Source organism: Rhamphochromis sp. 'chilingali' (assembly GCF_963969265.1).
Source record: "Rhamphochromis sp. 'chilingali' genome assembly, chromosome: 1".
Classification (NCBI taxonomy): Eukaryota; Metazoa; Chordata; class Actinopteri; order Cichliformes; family Cichlidae; genus Rhamphochromis; species Rhamphochromis sp. 'chilingali'.
The window spans coordinates 287,752-304,820 of NC_137929.1; the positions used below are offsets into that span (position 1 = coordinate 287,752).

The following is a 17,069-nucleotide window of genomic DNA, read 5'->3' on the forward strand; positions in this document are numbered from 1 at the left end:
CTCTACATGTCTGGAGGTTCTCCAGAGGTAATGAACTGGTGTGTTGCAGGACTGCAGGACACCGGCCCTCGAGGCCCTCCCCACCCCCGAGCTTAAGCCTGGCCAAAATCCCAAACACGTGAGCAGTAATCGAGCTTTTCACATATTTATGACCTCATGTTGTAAAGAACAGAGGACCAAAATACCTCCACAAACTCTGAGACTGATAAATGTGCATTCAAAGCAGCATATCTGACCCTCCTCTGTGTATCTCTGTAACATTCGTAGTATAAAGATTCAGGTTTTATCAGATACTCGTATTATCTTATGCTAATTTTAGTGTAAGTCTTCCCAAAGCTACAATCATAAAACCGTGTGTACAGTTGGCACTTTCTTCAGCATTAACCGATTTACAGAAAACTCACCTGCTGCAGGCTCAGTTCAGCTTTGACCAGTGTTCTCCCAGAACTCCCAGTGGACAGAAATATCCTTCGTCTTTGCCACAAACTCTTTGAAGTTATATGTGGTGAAAAAATGACAACGGGCATCATTCGAGACATGTACAGTTTTATTGTTGTGCCACAAACACACTGCAGCTCTTTTACCTCATTAGCATTTTTATTTTGATCATCTGATAAAGTCATACATGCCCGCATAAATATTTGCACTGTTAATATGTATATATTGTCATCACCATGGAATTAAGATGCTCCGTTATGAGATTGGTTTTATCTTTTTGACCTTTATTCTTCCAGTGGATCAAAGTAAATGGCAACATTGTTACATGGAAAATATGTAGATGAACAGCAAACACACGTAATCATGTCTGAATGCGTCGCAGCCGCCTTATAGCAACACAACTGTTTGTCTGCGATGGCAAAGGAACAAACAAAGGTTTACCTGTAGCTTCAAAATACATCCAAACTCTCTCACACACACACACACACAGCAATAAATAAAGAAACACAGGTGTCACAAATGAAGCGGGTAAAAGCCTCGGCCTGGGTTTAAAGTGGCTTTAAAGTCAAACGTGGTAACAGTGATGACAGGAAACAAGCAAATCCACGACTACATTATTTATGTGTTGAAAAACAAAACTAAAGGACAAGTCTGCTGTTACGTGTCTACAAATCTGACGAGAAGCCCAAAACCAACAGAGTGTTACTGGGACCATAACCAGACTCTAAAAGGACCCACTGGTTTCTGTTGGAGCGATCAGTTGATCTAATTAGAGCCTGTGGGCTGTTCATTTTCTCTTTAATCACTACCAGAGGTCTCTTCCTGTTGATAGTTCTTCCTTCCGACTGTTACCAACTCATATGGTTTTTGCTCCAATGTCTATTTTCCGTCCATAATTTGCTAAACGAGCTTGAAGAACACTGAGACCATGAAACCTGTGATGCCATTTTTCCTAATAAATCAAAGGCAAACTGTCCATTTTCTCACAGACTCAACACTTCATTTTATATTAAAGTCAGTGTTGCAGGCTGGAGGAAATGTTGCTGCATGCATGGCCAATGACAGCTGTGTGCAGCAGAGGAGCAAAAGCAGAGCTGGCGTTGGGTTTTCCTGTAGATTTGTTGACAGTAACAGTCAAAGCTGCGCTTTAAAAGGTGTGGAAACGCTACGAGTAGCTGCAGGTAAGGAAAACCACCAACATGAAGCACGAGGACATGAGTGCTGCACCGAAACATTCATCATCACTACTTTCTTTCTCCGTAGACACGGCACACACAGGTGACAGAAACAATGCTCCACACGTGCAGGAAGGACAGACACGTGGATAAAGTAAGGGCAGATGACAAAAGGTGTGAGCACACAGCCTTTGTGAACAGATGGGCGGGTTGATGTCGGCTGAGTTTCTGATGATACGCATTCACACTTTATCTGGCATTAATCTCATGTGTACTGTGGCCGTTCTGCAGCTGGTGCATGTACAGCAGGTTCAGGTGGGCTAACGTGGTAAATGCTTTGAATTATTTCAGCTTCTTTCCAGTCCCAGCTTGACTTTTTGTCATCAACTCCCCTATGTACAAATGTTTACACGAGTTCTTCAAGAAGAGGCCGGTGCGTGAGGCGAAACATCCGAGACGCGCCTTTTCTTTCTAATCCGCCTTTGGTGCATCGTACCTACATCACATCAAAGCAGCCGCAGGAAGCGAAACACGAACAAAAATCATCAGGACGGTGAGGGGTGGCTATCTTTGGTCACAATCAGAGCGAACATCTATCGTTAAAGCACAAAAATACGGTTCCAATATCTGACAAACCAAAGAAGAAGAAAGAAAAACTCCAGTGATGAGCAGGGACAGAGGGCGGTTCGATCTGAGGAAGTGTACGTCACCAAAAGCTTCAGTGGAAAATGTAGATCAGTGGAAGCAGCTGCTCAGCTAAGGTTTTCATCCTCCTCCTCATCCTCGGTGTCCTCACAGTAGCGCTGGAGCAGTCGGTGCAGGTGCTGCTGCAGCGCATCAGGCTGCAGGGCATCTGCGGTGTTGTCCAGGCGCTCTAGGTGCACATGCTTCCCCTGAGCATCCCTCACCACGGTCCTCTTCTGGCTGCGTGAATTACGCATCTGGCTTCTGCAGGAACAGGAAACAGTAGTAGTTCATCCAGGATCACAGTAAGTGGCTGCAGACTGCCAGGCTCCACGTTTGTTTCATAAAGAACAATAAATGCATCACCTTCATTTCCATGTTAATTAATCATATCGCACCACATGATGCATCATGCTTTAACTGTTGTTTAAATATTTGCATCAGGATTTTAAATGTTTTTCAGATATTTCAGATTTCTAGAACCATCTAAACAAACTCAGAATCATTGTGTTGTTTCCTAAATCCCTAATAATTGTAACTGTATTGCATCTATACTCGTGTGGTTACATGGTGTTGTCACATCTAAAAGGATGCTGGTTTGAGTCCAGCTGGAGGCTTTGTTGTTGGATCAAATCAAATGTGGCGACGCCCTTTTAAAAGAATGATGTCACACATCATGTGGACTGAAATGAAAAACAAGTTCACAGCCTGTTCTCTCTCTAGCCCGCTGGAACAAAACGTGGCTGAAACAAGCATCAGAAACCAGCAGAGCATAAGCAAACATTAGCATATGCTGCTGTCACTTTGCTTTATTACTCACTGGTTGTACCAGTAATGGCACCATTGTTTCATACCAGGAATGCCAGTAATGTGAAATATGTGTGTCTGCATCTATTATTGCTACACTGCACATCTCAGGATCTGATGAAAACAACAGAAGTTGTATAAAAATAATGTGCGCACGTGTCTCTTTTCTCCCTCACAGACAGTAAAGGTTAGGACAGTCACAGTGTGGTCACACAGCACACTCATGCAGTCCAACCTTTTAACCACAGAACCGTCATCCTGTACAATCTCTTTCTCTACTATATGCGGCATTAGCACTTTTCCAAATCCTCCAGCGTAACTCATTGCCTGGAGGGGAAGAATGAGGAAAGACAGATCAAATGCTAGAAAGCTCTCAGGTTTTCTCAGCGCAGTGATAAAATGCCTGCATTACACCACGAGTGTCCTTTCATCCTCGACGCGTCTAAAAACAAATATTATTCCTGAGCTGAAATCTTACTCACCTTCTCAAAGTCCTCTCTGGCTGAAGGCAGGTCTGCAGCCAGCGACGGGTCTCCTGTGTGCTTCTCCATCCTCTCGCCTCTCACCACAGTTGTCTTGACAACCTTGCTGACCTTTCTGCCCTGCACTGGCTCCACTTCAAACTCTGACGCTGTGGCAGCGCTCAGAGCCGGGGACTCTGAAAAGGTCAGCTGGGAAGGAAATACGATGTCACGGTTACTTTGAATAACAGTGGACTGAAGTACAGCAAAGACGTGCCTGCAGTTAACTGGATTTACAGTTAACTGGCTCACCCAAACACATCGGAGAGAAAGCGAGTCCATCAGAGACGTTAACTTGGGGTGAATTTCTTCCCCGAGGACATCAGGCATGCAGACTGATCTACCTGAGCTGCAGCCAGACCCTCCACTGGAGCCAGCATCCAGTTGGATTCAGGCTTAAAACCGTCACAGCTGCATCAGGAGGCCCTGAATGATCCCTTGGTTGAGTTTGTTAGACTAAGCAGTTTGTCTTCGCTCAGTCTCACAGTGTGTATATGCAGCACTTCTGTATTTAATATTAGCAGCACTCTCTCCCTGCACTTCACCTCTCTGCTCACTTCTCTTTCCCCTCACCTGCAACAGGTTGCAGCACTTTGAGGCAAAAAATAAATTGACTCTCGACTGCAGCAAAATAACTCTCCTCATTACCGGATATAAAACACAAAGCAACAGTAGGATTAGCAGACGTCAGAGGCTCTCACCTCCTTCTGATCGCCTCCACTATGAAGCACAGTTCTCTTCACCACCTTTGAAACAGCATCTCCCTCCTCTATCTGGACCGACTCCTGGTGAGAGCCTTCGATGGTCACTTCCTGTGTCTCCATGCCGTCTGGAGACACATATTTACGAATGACCTTCCGCGTGACCTGTTGGAGAGGCAAGTCACTGTAAAGGTTTTCTGTATGAAGGACCAGGTTTTAAGTGTAATACAGATTTCAGTGTTGAATCTTCCTCACTTTCTTGACCACCATGTTGCCATCTTCATCGATGTACTTCTCTTCTGTCAGGGTCTGCAGGGGGATGTCTGGCAGGTTATCGGCCTGCAAAAGACACAAAACGCTTGCTGTGGGTTCACACCTTCACTCACATTACGCACAATCTACAGACGTCAAAGAACATTTTGCAGTCAATCCAACGGTAATTAATAATAGTCAGCTCCAACAGATCTCTGTATTTCAAGTCCGTCTGAAAACAGTGTTGACGATTGCTGAATACCAGCGTCATTATGGGTCCATTCAGGTTATACACAGTGCAGCTTTCCTGTTTCAATGCACAAGTATCACTTCCAGTAACAAAAGAAAAAAAACCCTAATGGTGACACGACAACATGTGTAGAACAAAGTGTAGAAATACAAATTTATCTTAAAAAACAAGCAAAAAAACCAAAAATGTGAATCTAAAGTCAATGAAATTGTAAAGGACCAAAGTTTCTAGCTGACTCTCTGAAATATGACGTTCTGCATTAGAGGAAAATGAATTTGAGCCGAGTGTATTATACAGGATTAATCTGAAAAGCTCAGGCTGAAAAAGGAGCAGCAAAACTATCCACTAAACCTTCAACAGGCCACAGGCGCACTGCACTGCACGCAGTCATGCTCGTTTACCTGAATGATTACTCTGCGTCGGACCACCCTGGTGGTCAGTACATCCTCCTCTGAGCTATCAGAGGACAGCATCCCTAGCTCCTCAGCTATCTCCTGCACATAACCAGCATGGGTCAACATAGCATGGGTCTAAACAGTGTCTACAGTTAACTTCTGCAGCCACAGGTCTCTGTGCAATGCTGTGAAAAACTGAGTACACTGTTACTGCTTCCACAGGAATCAAGAGGGTAAGTAGCAGTAGCAGGTTCTGCTAATCAAATGCATGTGAGCAGAAGTCTACAGCATTCAGGTGAGCATCAACACAAGCAATGAACTGCCCAGATTGTTGGCCAGAAGTTGTTGCTGTCCATCAATCTGACGTCCAAACAAGTCAAAGTGGAAACATTGTTAGCAGGAGTTAGAGGCGATGAGCTGCACTTGGCCTGGGTACGTGCAGTCAGTGTAGGGAAGTCCTGAATCCCAGAGTCAAATGAAAGGCCACCTGTACCGAAGACGCTACTACTACTGAAGAACAAAGGGGGGTCTGAAGTACTCCCACAAATCTGCAACAGAACGGCTAAAAAATAAAAGACTCGAGCTGGGGTAGTAGTCCAAAGACCAGAACTCAACTCTTTACCTTAAGAGAGCTGTGCATAAACAAAAGCATAACTGCACTGCCCCATATGACTGTATCCTTCATAGCTAAAGGAAATTCTTTTTGCATATATTTAAGGGGGGGATTATCTGTACATGTGAGTGGGATGAACTGCAACAGGCAGAAATCAAAGCAAACAGGTGCAAATGTCTCTGTTAAAGACTCCTTACAGCAGCTCATGCATTTCAGCAACAGTTTGAGATACTGCAAACAAACAAACCCCAAACAGCACACTGGTGTGAGGAAGAAGTGTTTGTGTTATGACATTTGCAATATTTCTAATATTTATGCACACAAAAGCATTTCAGTGTCTTTTAGTCTCCAAAGTACCGACTGCTTGTTTGTCTCTTGATTTAGGAATGCAGATCCACAGCACTGTGCTCATGCTCAACCTCTTACCCGTCCCAGGAAGTCATCATCGTCATAGTATTCTGCCTGATCTCTGGAAGGGAGCTCCTCCAGTACAGGGAGCCCACTGTCTGTCTGATACGCCTCTACATCATAAGCAAATTCAGGAAGACTTTCGCTGCTGGTAGAGAAGAGATTTCTATCTTCTGCCCGCAAGAAGAGCTGGTTTGCTTGAGTAGCACGCTGAAGGCCAGTATCAAGACTACTCCCAGGTACTGGTGAAGGGGGTTCAGAGATATGATAGGTAATCACATCTTCTGGTTCCGAAAAGTCAGAGAAGGCTTGTCTGCAGTCAAAGAACTCCATATCTGAATCAGAGTGCTGTGGAGATTCAGAGCCCTTGAAGTGCTGCTTTACTGGGACATTTGGTTTACCTAATTCAGATTCGGACGCTTGTTTCTCTCTAGTTCCTGTGAGGACCTTCTTAAAGTCTGGTGAAAAGTCTTCGGTGTCTCCAAGGGTTTCAGACTCTTTCTTAGTCAGAGCTTGGCTCTCAAGCTTAGCTGACATAGAGTCGCTGAACACTGACAACAGGAGGCTCCTGTCATTCAAGGACACTTGGCTACAGTCAGGAGCTCTCAGATGTTCTGGAAGCATTGCCTGGTAATCTCGATCAGGAGTTGGCGAGGGTGAAAAGTGCTCACTAGATTGTGCTTCCTTCAGGGACAGCTCCCACTCAGAGCACCTGTGGGATGCAAATGAAACCTTCTCACGTGAAGGCAGAATTGGAGTAACAGCTCTGTGAGTTGTGTATGTGCTGTGTTCAGGTAGCTGTAGAGGGACTGATGCCATCAGCTTGTCTTCACCAAAGAGCACACCTATGTTACTGCTCTGCTGTGTAGCAGACTGAAGCTGTGTGTCATCGTCTGTTTGAAACCGTGTTTCCTTTGGTGTCTCAGGAGCCTGGAAGTGAAATTTCAACATTATCTCAGTAGCTAACTAAGAATACCAGAGGGTGAGCTTTAACCATGCAGACAAAGCCTTTTTTAATCCAGAAAAACAAAGCAAGTTTAGTCTGAGTTTAGGGAAATAGGTTTACTGCTTAGAAACGTGCAACAGACTGCAAAAAGTGCCCCTCAATAAACAACCGTCTGTCGTCAGACAAATGAACTGAAGGGAATAATTAGTAGCTCACGACACATCCCCAGCATTAATGCACTCCATGTTGTTGTTAGTTCAGCAATGTATTTTCCTTTTTTTGTCACACAGTTACACTTTTTTATGTCCAAGTGACATAAAAGGTTACGTTAATGAAAACTAGTTACTCTCTGCTGGATTTCATGCTTTCAGTCTTACCCTTTGAGAGGCTAGCTTGGTCTTTAGATCATCAACACTAACAGGCTGGGTCTTCTTCTGCTTTCCTTCACCATCATTAACATGTGAGTCTTCCTCACAGACGGTGGTTTGTAAAGTTGAGAAGCTTCCAACCTGGGATCCGGGCTCCATCCATTCTTTGTATGACTGAAATTCTGGTTGTAATTCTTTCATTTCTTGCCACTTAGGATGTTCTTCACCAGACTTATCCCCAATTTGAATTACTAACGGTGACATCGCTATTGGGCTTTTGATAAGTAACGATGAAGATGGACCAGAGTCTAATTCCTCCTCTGATTCCGCAGTTTCAGGGCTCAAAGGTCGCGAAATATCATTAATCCAACAATCAACAGGCAAGGCCACAAACTCAGAGTCTGATGCAAAAGAAACCGGAGAAGATGATCTATCTACTGGAGTAGCATTCATAAAATAAGATGACAATATTCTCATAAATTCAGGTACCGGTGAGTCAGGTAACAGTTGTTCAAACTCACCGAGAGACGACACAGATTCAGGTGAGGATGGTCTGTCACTACCAGCAACTTTTGATGATTTGACAATCAACTCGTACTCTGAGTCTGAACTCTGTGATTCAGTTGACGATGACTCACAAATAGTGCTGTAAGCCTCCAACGACTCTGTAAACTGAGGGATGGGAGAGTCTGGAGACAGCGGCCTGTTCTCATTGAACTCTGGCATTGATTCTGGAGATGATGCTCTTTTGTCAGCCATGTGTACGGCAGATTCAAATGACACAGGTATGTATTCAGAGGACTCAGAGGATAGTGGCCTGTCTGTCTCGTTTTGATTATCAAACAGTGGAACTTCCACAGATGATGGTCTGCATTCTACAAAGTCAAAGTCTAAATTCAGTGGCATATGATCTGAACCCAATGCTAAAGGTGACGATGATGATCTGGGAAACATTACACATTCTGACAATGCCACTGTAAATTCTGGTACTGGAGAATCTGGTGAAAGTGGTCTGAACTGACTGACTGATGTCACAGGTCCTGGTGATGGTGCTCTTGCATCTAACACCATGACTGCATTGGGGGACATGGAGGATTCTGGTGAACCTTCATCCTGTGTTTCTGCCTCAGGCAATTCAAATATAGACTTTCCCTGTCTGTATGGAAGTGCTCGTGAAGAGAAAATGTGTTCAGTCATAGGTGGAAGTGACTCTGCCTCCTCTGAATTTTTATCCTTTTCTGTCCGATTTTCGTCATCTGTTTCACTTCTCTCGTAGTCCATTGTGCTGTCAACAAACTGTGTAAACCTTTTTTTACTATGCAAAGTTTCTCTGGCACACTGAAGATGACTTGCTTGAGAACTTGGACTCCATCGCTCAGCATCATCAGCGAGATTATACTCAGTTACCATAATTAGTGATTCTTTAGGGTCAGGTGGGTCTTTTGATTCATTTAAAGATGATCTGGATGCAAGTATTTCCTCCATATCTAATACTAAAGATTCAGGTGATGTTGTTCTTTCTCCCGTACAGAATGGAGCTGAAGCCTGGGATAAACTGTCAGAATCTGAAAAGTCTAATGGTGACATGTTTCTCACACACGTGAAAGTTTCCACAAAACTCTTTGTGAAATCGGGCACTGGTGATTCAGACCCCAGGAGTTCGTCATATGATCTTTCGGACTGCGCTGACAATGCTCTCTTGGTAGTGACTCTTGCGTTAAATGGAGAATATGTCAGATCACAGTCCAGATCTGAAAACAATGATGATAATGATTCAGAGGATGAGCTGCCATAAAGTGTTCCTGCTGCTGGAGCCTCAAAAACATTTTGTGCAAACCAAGGGAGAGGTGAGTCTGGAGAAAGCTTCTTGTGTTCATCAAATGACTGAGTAGATTCTGGAGATGCTGATCTAATGTTTCCAAGTAGCACTAATGTCCCAGGAGACATGGGCCTGTATTCTGGTATAGATTCAACAGAGAGCGGCCTTTCTTCTGTTTCTGATTCTACTGATTCAGGAGAATCTGGTCTGTTCTCAACACAGAAAATTGTGGACATCAAAAAGTCCCTCACAGCGTACTCGACATCTGATTCGATGGATTCAGGAGAGGATGAGCGATACCCAACATTTACAATGACGTGTTCTGGCATTCCTGGTGTGTAATCGGGTATTGGCGAGTCTGGTGACTGCACTTGGTACTCATCTCCAGATGCTACCGAGCCAGGTGAAGAGCATCTCATGTCATGAACTAGTGAGCTTAAACTTATAAAAATATATTCATCGTCCGAACATGTTGACTCATGAGATGCCGATCTTTGTACAAAGACATTTTTGGGTACTCTAAACAGTGTTTTCACAAAGTCAGGTACAGGTGAATCAGGTGAAAGTTTATCTGATGATAGAGATTCAGGAGAAAGTGGTTTACCAAGTGTTGGGAGGTCTATTTTTAGGTCTGAAAGCACTGACTCAGGGGACATGGACCTTAAAGCACTGTGAGACTCACGAGGTAACTGAATGGGTGAGGCAGGTGAAAGGGGTTTACAATGATCTTCTGACTGAGTTGAATCAGGAGATTCTGCCCTGTCCTCAAACATCTGTAAAATCAGAGGAGCATATTCTGTTTCTGAAGCCACTGATTCAAGTGACGATGACCCGTGAGCTTTGAACTCAACATTAGTTTCTGGCAAACCCCGTCTGAAGTCAGGTACAGGGGAATCAGGAGAAAGACTTGTGTATTTGCTCACAGATGGTAAGGATTCTGGAGATGAATGCTGGCCTTCTGGGACCGTAAGAGAATATAACTCTGTTTCAAAATCAGATAACACAGATTGAGGTGAACAAGACCTGAAGTCTCTATATGATATTGATGATTCTAGATCTGGTCTAAATTCAGGAATTGGTGAGTCTAGTAAAAGTTTAAACTCTGATGCAGCTGATTCAGAAGATTCGGCTCTGTCCTTAAAAAGCCCTGTGGCACACAAATCTCTCTCTGAATCTTCATCTGAATATACTGATATGGGTGATAAGGGCCAGTGTTTGACTTCTAACATAGTGGTGTACTGGGGTAGTGGAGAGTCAGGAGACAAACATCTGAGGTCAGACACATCTGACTCTGGTCTGTCCTTAACATCAGACATCTGTGAAATCAAAGGAGCATATTCTATTTCTGAAGCTACCGATTCAGGTGATGACAACCTGTGACCACTGGCATCAACACAAGAAAGAGTGGAATTTGGTAAATGACCTGATTTGTTTAGAGAGCCACTTGATTCAGGAGAAGATGATGTGACATTTGCCATTAGTGATACAGGTGAGGAAATTCTATACTCTGATATAGAGTCAAAGGTCAAAGGTTTCTCTTCAGTTTCTGATTCTAATGATTCTACAACAACTGGCCTATCTTCAGTATCAAGTAAGCGGTTAGCTAAAGATGAATACTTAACATCAGACATAACTGTTGATCTAAACTCAACAAACGATGGGTAACGTTCAGCTACTCCTGACATCACCTGAGGTTCAGATGAATCTGGTGATTGAGTTTGACTTTCGTCTCTAGATACGCCTGAATCAGGCGATGGAAGTCGGCGTTCATCTGTCATTGATAAAAATCGACCCTCTTCAAATTCTAAATCAGAAAAACAAACAGATTCAGTTGAACTGGACCTGCATTCAGCATTCGAAACACTTGGGGGCTGAAATATAAAATGTTTGAATTCAGGTATAGGTGAATCAGGGGAAAGTGTCCTAAATTCATTTTCAGAATCTGGTGTAAGTGATCCCCCCTTCACCTCAAAAAATTGCATGTCCAAAACTTCTAAGTCATTGTCCAGCATGAAAAATGTAGGTGATGATGACCTACTTCCAAAAACTAACACACCTTCTTCTATATCTGGGTTAAATGGTGGTGGTAGAGGAGAGTCTGGAGATAGAGGCCTAAACTCATTAATGGATGCCCTTGAGTCAGGAGACCATCTTCTTATTTCGGTCACTAAGTCTTCAGGTGACATGGGCCTATATTCCATGACTGACTCTGGTGAAAGTGGCCGCAATTCAGTTTCTGAATTGAAAGACCCTGGACTGCCAAGGATGCAGGACTCAGCAGGACTAAATTCTGATGAAACTGAAGGTTCAAAAAATAAAGCAGAAAATTCCTTCTCTTCCACATCTGAATCGAGTTGAATACATTCTACATTGGTCCCAGTATCATCAACTATTTCAGCTCTGTTTACAAAACTTTCTCCTACATAATGAGGATCATACAGCTGACATATCATCTGGTGTGCCCTAAATGTTTCATCAGCTGCTGACATCTTGTCTTCAAGATTGGAAGCTGATTGAGGTGAGTCTGTTCTCTCATTTGTAAAGACCACTGAAGTTGAGAAGCCATAATCAGTATGTGAAAGCAATGACTCTGGTTTGGAGGACCTATATCCAAAGGCAGCTGTGTGCAATTCAGGTACAACAGGTCTGAGGTCTTGTAAGGGGGAATCAGGTAAAAATGGAACGCTTCCATCTGCAGATATTACAGAAACATGTGATAAAGGCCTCCTTTTGTTGTGGTCTAATCCATCAGTTGACACAGCTGATTCTGGTAAAGATGAGTGACACTCTGAAATGTTAGAAAAGTAAGGGAAAATCGGAGGAACTGGGGAATCCGAGCACATGCCTTTCAAAGAATCTGGAGAATCTGGAATTTCCTCCAGCAACAAAGACCTGTTTTCTGACTTAGAATCAGGTGACAATGGTCTGTCCTCTGAATCCTCCAGAACATACTCAGTTTTTGTTCCAGCATACTCAAAAAACCCAGTTTTACTTGTCTCTCCGACATAGTGATGATCATGTATTTGAGAACTTAGCTTCCAAAATTCAGCACCATAAACAAGTTTATCGATGGGCACTTTAACCTTCTTTAAGGACTTACCACTACCAGCAGTCTCTGTAAACTCTGTGATTCCTGATTCAGGAGATTTGGGTGTCTGTTCAGTACAAGTTATGTCTACACTTGATTGTTGAAGTAGTGACTTAGAAAGTAGTAATTTATGATCACTAATTGAAATTGATTCAGTAAGGCCTGTTTCAAATGTCGGCATTGGAAAGTAACCACTGTCTTCTCCAGAAATTTCAGAATAAAGAGATGAAGGTCGAACTGCAGAGCAAAATGATAGAGCTGAGTACTCATTCCTTGACGAAAGCAAAACGGGTGATAAGGGTTTTCCAGGAGTAGCTGTAATGGCACATAGCGGCATGTCTTCATCAACAGAATCTGGAGATGAAGCTCTGTTTTCAGAGAATAATGGTTCCAGAGAATCAGACCCATACTCTAGATCAGAGCAGAGTGAATCAGGTGATGAGGACCTTTCCATTGTAGCCGTAACATAACCTTCTGACAAAGCTACTTTAAACTCTGGGATGGGTGACTCAGATGTAAGAGCCATGTCTTCATCAACAGAATCTGGAGATGAAGCTCTGTTTTCAGAGAATAATGATTCCAGGGACACAGACCCGTATTCTAGATCAGAGCAGAGTGAATCAGGTGATGAGGACCTTTCCATTGTAGCTGTAACATAACCTTCTGACAAAGCTACTTTAAACTCTGGGATGGGTGACTCAGATGTAAGAGCCATGTCTTCATCAACAGAATCTGGAGATGAAGCTCTGTTTTCAGAGAATAATGATTCCAGGGACACAGACCCGTATTCTAGATCAGAGCAGAGTGAATCAGATGATGAGGACCTTTCCATTGTAGCCGTAACATAACCTTCTGACAAAGCTACTTTAAACTCTGGGATAGGTGACTCAGATGTAAGAGCCATGTCTTCATCAACAGAATTTGGAGATGAAGCTCTGTTTTCAGAGAATAATGATTCCAGGGACACAGACCCGTATTCTAGATCAGAGCAGAGTGAATCAGGTGATGAGGACCTTTCCATTGTAGCTGTAACATAACCTTCTGACAAAGCTACTTTAAACTCTGGGATGGGTGACTCAGATGTAAGAGCCATGTCTTCATCAACAGAATTTGGAGATGAAGCTCTGTTTTCAGAGAATAATGATTCCAGGGACACAGACCCGTATTCTAGATCAGAGCAGAGTGAATCAGGTGATGAGGACCTTTCCATTGTAGCCGTAACATAACCTTCTGACAAAGCTACTTTAAACTCTGGGATGGGTGACTCAGGTGAATGCGGCCTGTCATCATCAACAGAATCTGGAGATGAAGCTCTGTTTTCAGAGAATAATGATTCCAGGGACACAGACCCGTATTCTAGATCAGAGCAGAGTGAATCAGGTGATGAGGACCTTTCCATTGTAGCTGTAACATAACCTTCTGACAAAGCTACTTTAAACTCTGGGATAGGTGACTCAGATGTAAGAGCCATGTCTTCATCAACAGAATTTGGAGATGAAGCTCTGTTTTCAGAGAATAATGATTCCAGGGACACAGACCCGTATTCTAGATCAGAGCAGAGTGAATCAGGTGATGAGGACCTTTCCATTGTAGCTGTAACATAACCTTCTGACAAAGCTACTTTAAACTCTGGGATAGGTGACTCAGATGTAAGAGCCATGTCTTCATCAACAGAATTTGGAGATGAAGCTCTGTTTTCAGAGAATAATGATTCCAGGGACACAGACCCGTATTCTAGATCAGAGCAGAGAGAATCAGGTGATGAGGACCTTTCCATTGTAGCCGTAACATAACCTTCTGACAAAGCTACTTTAAACTCTGGGATGGGTGACTCAGATGTAAGAGCCATGTCTTCATCAACAGAATTTGGAGATGAAGCTCTGTTTTCAGAGAATAATGATTCCAGGGACACAGACCCGTATTCTAGATCAGAGCAGAGTGAATCAGGTGATGAGGACCTTTCCATTGTAGCCGTAACATAACCTTCTGACAAAGCTACTTTAAACTCTGGGATGGGTGACTCAGGTGAATGCGGCCTGTCATCATCAACAGAATTTGGAGATGAAGCTCTGTTTTCAGAGAATAATGATTCCAGGGACACAGACCCGTATTCTAGATCAGAGCAGAGTGAATCAGGTGATGAGGACCTTTCCATTGTAGCCGTAACATAACCTTCTGACAAAGCTAGTTTAAACTCTGGGATGGGTGACTCAGATGTAAGAGCCATGTCTTCATCAACAGAATCTGGAGATGAAGCTCTGTTTTCAGAGAATAATGATTCCAGGGACACAGACCCGTATTCTAGATCAGAGCAGAGTGAATCAGGTGATGAGGACCTTTCCATTGTAGCCGTAACATAACCTTCTGGCAAAGCTACTTTAAACTCTGGGATAGGTGACTCAGATGTAAGAGCCATGTCTTCATCAACAGAATCTGGAGATGAAGCTCTGTTTTCAGAGAATAATGATTCCAGGGACACAGACCCGTATTCTAGATCAGAGCAGAGTGAATCAGGTGATGAGGACCTTTCCATTGTAGCTGTAACATAACCTTCTGACAAAGCTACTTTAAACTCTGGGATAGGTGACTCAGATGTAAGAGCCATGTCTTCATCAACAGAATCTGGAGATGAAGCTCTGTTTTCAGAGAATAATGATTCCAGGGACACAGACCCGTATTCTAGATCAGAGCAGAGTGAATCAGGTGATGAGGACCTTTCCATTGTAGCCGTAACATAACCTTCTGACAAAGCTACTTTAAACTCTGGGATAGGTGACTCAGATGTAAGAGCCATGTCTTCATCAACAGAATTTGGAGATGAAGCTCTGTTTTCAGAGAATAATGATTCCAGGGACACAGACCCGTATTCTAGATCAGAGCAGATTGAATCAGGTGATGAGGACCTTTCCATTGTAGCTGTAACAGAACTAGCCTGAAAGATCCTCAGTGAGTGGGAGGAATCCGATCTAAACATGTCTTCAAGCAATACCACTTCTGGCGCTACTGGTCTACATTTTGTTTCAGAATGACGTGATAGGGACATGTTGCAAAAATCTGATGGTAAATCAGCAGCTTTATCTTCAACAGGGTCTTCTGAATCAGCTAGAGAAGATTGCGGCCTGGTTCTATAAGAGTGGCAGTTTGCCACCCCTACATACTGTGGGTCACAGATTTGAGACATGAGCTTGCAGTGGTCTGCATCAAAAGCTAAACCACAGACTGGTATAGAATGTTGTGTTAAAGATGAAGATTTGTCCTGACGTGGTGAAAATACCAAAAACTCGTTCTCTACATCAGCACTTTCATAAGCTGCTGTTTCAGGCATTTCAACATTTCCCTCTTCTACACTAACTGCTGTTTGAATTACCAACAGCTGCTCATTATCACTTACAGAGCCAAGAGAATCAGGAGATACTGTTCTTTTCTCAAAAAGCAATGGCATAGCCTCATACTCGGTATCTGACAGCATAGATTCTGATGATGATGATGATGAGTGGTAATGAATGGTAACAGGATGATTCACACATGATACATATTGTGGTATGGGAGAGTCTATGGACAAGTCTTCATTTAATGTCACAGACTCAGGGGAGTACGATCTAATATCTAACATTGCTGAGTCTGGAGACATTGGCCTGTATTCGGTTAGTGACTCTGGAGAAAGCGGTCTTTCCTCAGTACCAGAAAGTGAAATGATAACCCAGTTGCCAACATATTCAGATACTAACTCCATTGGTGTTGCTGGTTTGTTCTCATTTTCAGGTACATTCTGTCCGAGTGACAGCATGTTTTCAAAATTATCCTCATCATCAAGATGACCAGTCTGATTTGTATTTTGGGTTTCATTCATGCTACTCGTGAATTTCACATCAAGACTGCCTGTATAAGGAGTGTGGTGCACATCACTCTGAACCACAAACTCTGAAATGTCTTTATCAGCCTTTGTTTGCCTGTCACCTGCATGAACCTCATTGTTCCTGACTTCTTGCTTTGTGTAATCAGGGGAGTAAGCTGTAGGTAATAAAGACACATCCTCACTATCTGAATCCACAGTCTCAACATTGCCTCCATACAGGACCTTATAAAGTCGGCATGAAACTTCATCCATGTGTTTTGGGGCCATTTGTTTTGCTTGTGTGCTTTCTGTCATCAAATTGAGGGGATAAGAAGGGAGTACAGTAGTAGGTTGAGTGGGAAGCATTTTTTCACCAGCATGTTGTTGTGTAAGGCGTAGTTCTTCATCAGTTTCTGTAAGTTCCATCAACAGTTTCTGAAAGTCTTGCTCCACTTGCTCACACTCGATCAAACTGTCTCCAAAATCAGTCATTGACAACGGTCGACTTTTGCATACACCTGTCTGAGAACTGTCGGATGTCTCTGCCCAAGGCAATGGTGACAAATGATGAGCTTTGTCTCCAGAGTGGGGTCTTTGCAGACACTCTAAGCTCCAATCCTCTCCTCCCTCTGCCCCCTCATCTTCAGCAGCCCCTTCATGGTCACATCGTTCAAAAGTGGGGAAGGTGGACGTTGGGGTAACTTGGGCACATAACTTGGGTGCCCCTTTGTACATGGGGTGTAGCACATGGGATCGGAGATTATAGGGA

The 17,069-nt window shown here is 43.3% G+C and overlaps 1 protein-coding gene across 23 annotated transcripts in view; it reads right to left on the bottom strand.

Moving 5' to 3' along the window:
* Positions 1 to 534: 534 nt before the first annotated feature.
* The window catches only part of ank2b (ankyrin 2b, neuronal), a 156,166-nt gene continuing 139,631 nt past the window's right edge, over positions 535 to 17,069 (bottom strand). For 19 of the 23 annotated variants that reach the window (XM_080882695.1, XM_080882687.1, XM_080882694.1 and 16 more), the window contains 5 exons: positions 4,582 to 4,665; positions 4,327 to 4,491; positions 3,587 to 3,775; positions 3,340 to 3,431; positions 535 to 2,561 (listed from right to left, as the gene is read on the bottom strand). In XM_080882695.1, the coding sequence (XP_080738821.1) occupies positions 2,366 to 2,561; positions 3,340 to 3,431; positions 3,587 to 3,775; positions 4,327 to 4,491; positions 4,582 to 4,665 (726 nt within the window). In that variant the 3' untranslated portion in view covers positions 535 to 2,365. Of the gene's footprint in view, positions 2,562 to 3,339; positions 3,432 to 3,586; positions 3,776 to 4,326; positions 4,492 to 4,581; positions 4,666 to 5,229; positions 5,323 to 6,262; positions 7,175 to 7,567; positions 17,040 to 17,069 lie in introns of those variants that run through there. The other 4 variants (XM_080882673.1, XM_080882675.1, XM_080882684.1 and 1 more) reach the window with 4 other exon arrangements.